This window comes from Grammomys surdaster, unplaced genomic scaffold (assembly GCF_004785775.1).
Source record: "Grammomys surdaster isolate TR1022 unplaced genomic scaffold, NIH_TR_1.0 270, whole genome shotgun sequence".
NCBI classification, from domain to species: Eukaryota; Metazoa; Chordata; class Mammalia; order Rodentia; family Muridae; genus Grammomys; species Grammomys surdaster.
The window spans coordinates 2,979,484-2,986,085 of record NW_021604711.1 but is presented as its reverse complement, the minus strand read 5'-3'; the positions used below and the strand labels follow the sequence as shown (position 1 = coordinate 2,986,085).

Genomic DNA, 6,602 nt, shown 5'->3' with positions numbered 1-6,602 from the left:
AATAAAATAAAATAAAATAAAATAAAATAAAATAAAATAAAATAAAAAGTGCTTGTTACTCTTACAGAGGACCCAGGTTCAATTCCTAGTACCCACAAAGTAGCTAACAAACCACCTATAGTCTAGTCCTAGGATTTCTAATGTCCTCTTTCAGCTTTCAAGGCCATTTCATGCAGGTACACAACCTTTTTTAGGAGTGAGGGAGTGGTGGCCGGGCATGGTGGCACATACCTTTAATCCCAGCATTCAGGAGACAAAACCAGTTAGAGCTCTATAAGTTAGAGGCCAGCCTGTCTACATAATGAGACTTTAAGAAAAAAATTTTTTTTAATTTTAAAGAAATGTTTGGACAGGATTTTCACTGCATAAATGGACATAGCTGGCCAGACAGTGGTGATACACACCTTTGATCCTAGCACTCAGGAGGTAGAGGTAGACAGATCTCTGTGAGTTTGAGGCCAGCCTGGTCTACAGAGTGAGTTCCAGGACAGCCAGGGCTACACAATGAAACCCTGTCTCAAAATACACACACACACACACACACACACACACACACACACACATACACGGACAAGAACAAGTAACAGAGAAATCGGGGAAACTGATTTTTCAGTTGTCCTATATAACTGTCAAATGTCCATTGGCTCTCTTGCCTCTTGCTTCTTGTGGCCTCACCCCTTCCCTTCCCCCTCTCTCCACGTGCTCATGGCCAGCCTCTACTTCTCTACTCTCTCTCTCTCTCTCTCTCTCTCTCTCTCTCTCTCTCTCTCTCTCTGCCTCTACTACCCTCTTTAACTCCCCTCCCCATGCCCTGAATAAACTCTATTTTATAATAAAAAAAACGGGCAGTGGTGGCACACGCCTTTAATCCCAGCACTTGGGAGGCAGAGGCAGGCAGATTTCTGAGTTCTAGGCCAGCCTGGTCTACAGAGTGAGTTCCAGGACAGCCAGGGCTACACAGAGAAACCCTGTCTCGAAACAAACAAACAAACAAAACAAAAAAAAAACAAAGAAAGAAAGAAAGAAAACAAAAAAGAAAAGACAGCATCAAGAATAGAGAATAAGGAAAAAGATTTTGAGATAAACTATCTTTAAGAAACCAGACACTAGGGGCTGGAGAGATGGCTCAGGAGATGGCTCAGTGGTTAAGAGCACTGACTGTTCTTCCAGAGGTCCTGAGTTCAAATCCCAGCAACCACATGGTGGCTCACAACCATCTGTAATGAGATTTGATGCCCTCTTCTGGTGTATCTGAAGACAGCTACAGTGTACTCATAAATAAAATAAATAAATCTTAAAAAAAAAAAAAAAAAAGAAACCAGACACTACAGTCAATAAATGCTACACTCAATAGATAAGATGTTTTAAATGATCATCTGCCTTTAATATGTGTGACATAAAACAGATGGTCAAATAACATAGGGAAAAAACTTCTTTTTTTTTTCCTTTTTTTTTGGTTTTTCGTGACAGGGTTTTTCTGTGTAGCCTTGGCTGTCCTGGAACTCACTCTGTAGACCAGGCTGGCCTCGAACTTAGAAATCCACCTGCCTCTGCCTCCCAAGTGCTGGGATTAAAGGTGTGCACCACCACCGCCCAGCGGGGAAAAAACTTCTAAAAATGCAATATAGAGAAAGTCATAATTACAGTTAGAAATACCAAAATACTCCCTATCAGTAATTGACAGCTCTAAATGGGCAGAAAAGCATAATGGTAATAATGTTATTCAACAACATCAACCAGGATTTCAGTGATATTTCTAGAACACTTCAGTCAACAGTGAAACTAAATGACAGATCACATTCTGAGTGAACAAACACACAACACCAAGCACATAAAGTACTCAATGAGTATGGAAGCATTAAACAGCAATAAGTAACATAAATGCAGTTAGAAACCTCCAAACTGGAAATTAAATCACAAAGTGCCAAATCACATGTGGGCGAAAGAGAGTCATCTGAAGGAACCTGAGTAGTTCAAGGAAAAGAAATGTAAATTGTGGAATATAGTATAGCCAGTACATAGGAAAAGTTTAAAGCATCAAATTCACTTCTGGAAACTTGGGTCTTCTACAACAATAGTATGCACTTTTAACAGCTAAGTTGACTTGATTGTGAATCCATTGGCGCCTCCTCAGTTTCCCTGGGTTGATACAGGACTACCTTGTTCTTCATTCTTTCATTCCTAGCACCCAATCAGGGAGCTCTCAGCTCCTCTAACTCCAGTTTCAGGAGGATCTGATACCTTCTGGCCTCCACAAGCACAGTACTGGTGCACAAACTCTTGCATACACATAATCAAAATAATTTAAATTTAAAATAAATGATATATCTTTAACAAAAAAGAAATCAAATGGGCCAGGAGTACGAGACCCTGCCTCAAGAAGTGAAACAAAATTAATAAAAGCTAGGCATGGTGGTATATATCTTTAATCCCACAGAAAGCTCCAGGCCAAACAAGGCGACACAGTGAAGCCATATCTTAAAAGTAAATAAACCAATGAACTGGGCTAACGAAACGGCTCAGCAGGTAAGGCATTTGCTCTACTGCTGATGGTATGAACTCAGTTTCTAACTTCTACACTTATCCTCTTATCCACTTTACACACACACCTTGGCACCCAGGCTGTATTGTGGCAACTTGACACAAGTTAGACCATCAGAGAGAAAGGAACCTCACTTGAAGAAATGGCACTTGAGATCCAGCTGCAAGGCACTTTCTCAATTAGTGATCAATAGGGAAAGGCTCAGCCCATTGTAGGTGGTGCTATCCCTGGGCTGGTAGTTCTGGGTTCTATAGGAAAGCAGGCTGAGTAAGCCATGTGAAGTAAGCCAGTAAGCAGCACCCCTCCATGGCCTCTGCATCAGCTCCTGCCTCCAGGACCCTGCCCTCAGGATCCTGCTCTGCTTGAGTTCTTGCCCTGACTTCCTTCAATAGAACAGTGATAGAACGGCCGGGCAGTGGTGGCGCACGCCTGTAATCCCAGCACTTGGGAGGCAGAGGCAGGCGGATTTCTGAGTTCGAGGCCAGCCTGGTCTACAGAGTGAGTTCCAGGATGGCCAGGGCTATACAGAGAAACCCTGTCTCGAAAAACCAAAAAAAAAAAAAAAAAAGAACAGTGATAGAAAAGGGTACACAGAATAATCCCTTGCCATCCCACTTGCTTTTTGGTGGTGTTTCATTGCAGCAATAGAAACCCTAACTAAGACACATGCAAACAAACTCACACAAATAATAAAAATAAACCAAATGGAAATAATGAACTATAGCAAAACCTAGCTATTTGCAAACATGATTATAATTAACAAATCTATACTTAGGTTTATAAAGGAGAAGACAAAAGAATTACTTAGAAGATCATTCTAAATCCTATCTTACCGACATTCAGTTCTGTTCTTTTGTTTGTTTGTTTGTTTTGTTTTGTTTTGTTTTTTCGAGACAGGGTTTCTCTGTGTAGCCCTGGCTGTCCTGGAACTCACTCTGTAGACCAGGCTGGTCTCAAACTCAGAAATCCACCTGGCTCTGCCTCCCAAGTGCTGGGATTAAAGGTGTGCACCACCAGTGCTCGGCTCAGTTCTGTTTTTTGAGACAAGGTTTTATATATATTAATCTGGTAGCACATCTTTCTAATCCCAGAACTCTCAAGCTGAGACAGGAGGGTCTGAACTGGATGCCCACCTGGTCTACATAGCAGGTTCTAGGCAGTCAGTGTCAGCAAGGCCCTGTCTCAGCAACAACAAAGCCAACTTACTAACTTACAAGTTCATCTGTCACACTTCGGGGAAGTGTATTCATTTTCTAAAACAACAATGGCAAACTAATGTTTTCTCAATATTTGAGTCTAGGCCCATATGACACCCCCAAAAAAAAACACTCAGAAATGTTTCTGTATATACTAGAGAAAGCAAAGAATTAAACAAGAAATCAGAGAAAATGAGACTCTACTTTATTGTTGAAATCTACTTCTTGATAGCTTCAAGAATATTTCATCTTGCATGTGGTACAGCTTTAATCCCAGCACTTGGAAGGCAGAAGCAGGCGGATCTCTGAGTTTCAGGCCAGCCTGGTCTACAGAGTGAGTTCCCGGACAACCAGGGTTACATAGAGAAACCCTGTTGAAAAAGAATATTTACCTTATTCAGCTCTGAGTACATTTCTAACTTATTGAAAAGCTTAGATTCAAGTAAATGAACAATGATTTCAAGGAGATAAATATAGAAAAGGGGCAGAAGAACAGACAGACCTGTCAGGATCAACTGCCAAGTAAAGCCGTTCTCTCACCCTAGTGCTGCTGAAAAACTCAGCAGCCACACCTCCTCAGGAGACACCGTACTGACTCAAACACAGTCTCAGCTTTCTATCCCACTGCACTTTGATGGTTTTCTTTCTAATCCTTGGGGAGAAGTTCTCTCCACTAACAACTGAGAGACTCAAGATGGCAGAAAATATTGCTCTGAGGCCTTCATTCACCAGCACCTAACTAAACAATGTTTCCTAGGAGTGGAGCTAGGCGTACGGGGAGATAATGTCCCTAAAAATTAACTATTGAGCTGGAGAGATGGCTCAGAGGTTAAGAGCACTGTATGCCCTTCCAGAGGTCCTGAGTTCAATTCCCAGCACCCACATTGTGTCTTAACCCATCTATAATAAGATCTGGTGCCCTCTTCTGGCCTGCAGGCATACATGCAGGCAGAACAATGTATACATAATAAATAAATTCTTTTAAAAAATATTGAGATAAGGACTATTCCAGGAGATTCCTCCAGCTCCAGGGCCTCTAGCTGCTCCTCGAAGAGGTTTCACCCCAGACCTCAGACTGGTGTCTAAGTGGTTGACTAAAGGTTACCTCGGACGCTGGAGAGATGGCTCAGTGGTTAAGAGCACTGACTGCTCTTCCAGAGATCCTGAGTTCGATACCCAGCAACCACATGGTGGCTCACAACCATCTGTAATGGGATCAGATGCCTTCTTCTGTTGTGTATGAAGACAACAACACTGTACTCATAAAAATAAATAGATCTTTTAAAAAAAAAAAGTCAACCTTGTCAGCATCTGGCAGTTCTGAAACCTAAGACCATTACTAACCGGAAATGAAAAAAATATTGTGTCCATTTCTATTTATTTAGGAACAAAAATAAACAGTAATGGTTGTCACTCTTTAAACCTTTTACACTAGAAGTTGACATTTGAGAATACTGGGAGTGAAACTGCTTTGGAGGGCTGCAGAGATGGCTCAGTGGTTAAGAGCATTTGCTCTCCTTGCAGGAAACTGGATGGAGTTCCAGTAGCCACTTTGGGTCAGCTCATAACCGCCCATACCTTTAGCTCCCCTCAGACACCCACACACATGTGTGTATCCACATACATCCACAAATAAAATAAAAGCGAGATGAAAGCCTGGCATCTCGGCCTTCACTCTGTCAACCTCCTTTATTTTGGTTCAACCTAAGCATATGATTATATGCTCAAGTGGTGTCTGTCTAACCCACTTTATCTTTCAAGGCTGGGGGCACAGTGATAAGTTATGGTCCTTAACCTGCAGTCACCCAGGATTCACTGAAGAACAGCTCTTCAGAGAAGCAGAAGCTATCTCCAGAGAACCACTACCTAGTCTCCTCCAGGGCTTAAATGAGCGGAGACAATGATGGGCGGGGCCCAATTTGCAAGAGGCTGCTGCTGTTTAAGCTTGTTTCTGGTCTAGCCTTCGCTCCTGTCCAAGGATCAACTGGGGTATGAGTGTCACTAGACCCTTTATCTGTGCCCGCACTGACGAAATCTCCACTCTCGGCTTTTCCCTACTAACCAACCATCGGTCTAACTCGGTGTCCTGAGACTAGCTGGGGGTCGGCCCTAAAGACTAGAATTTGGGAGATTCACTGTGAACACTCGGGGCAGTCAGGCGGAGAGAAAATAGACTGAGACCCCACTTTCCAAACCTCAGGAAAGCTCAGCCATGGTTGACGGGCGGGAACCCACAACTAGAAGCCAGCGCCCCAAGTCCTAAGGTGGGTCGGCCAGGACGCCCCAAGTCCTGAGGTGAGTCGGCCAGGACGCCGCAGGGGCAGATGGGAAGCGAGGGGACCCAGGCCACGAGGACCCAGGACAGCAGCGGGATCGGGCCGCAGACTCCAGCTACGGAGGCCTTCCCTGAGGCTGGTCCTGGTTGGATGTGGCCAGCGTCGGCCGGAACGCTCACCATTTCCGAATTTCTGCCGTCCCGCGTCGTCTGCACCTCATAGGGACACTAGCTACAGCAGAGCCACCTTACACAACTGTGAACCAGAGACACAACCAGAAGAAACGGAACCTGAGCAAGAACTAAACAGTGAAAAGAACCAAACACCGCGAGAGTAAAGCAACCTGCCCCGCCCCTCCGCTCCAGCTGCGGCCTGGTTGGACAATTCCACTCTGATAGACAGGAGGTTTGGACACGCCCCTAATCCTTGAGCGACTAGGGATGTAATCCAACTCCTGACTGAGAGATACTTTAGGGACAAGATTTCTCAAGATTTCTCTGCACTCTAGCAATGGCTCTGCCAGGACACACTTGCACTTGACCTACAGAAGACATATCCATGGGACAATATCATTCATATATATGTATG

At 43.9% G+C, this 6,602-nt stretch overlaps 1 protein-coding gene across 1 annotated transcript in view; it reads right to left on the bottom strand.

Annotated features, from left to right (window-relative positions):
* The window catches only part of LOC114628626 (zinc finger protein 709-like), a 12,434-nt gene extending 6,113 nt beyond the window's left edge, over positions 1 to 6,321 (bottom strand). Inside the window, exon 1 of the mRNA XM_028776531.1 lies at positions 6,194 to 6,321. Coding sequence (XP_028632364.1) covers positions 6,194 to 6,196 — 3 coding nt within the window. The 5' untranslated portion in view covers positions 6,197 to 6,321. The remainder of the gene's footprint in view (positions 1 to 6,193) is intronic.
* Positions 6,322 to 6,602: the final 281 nt, after the last annotated feature.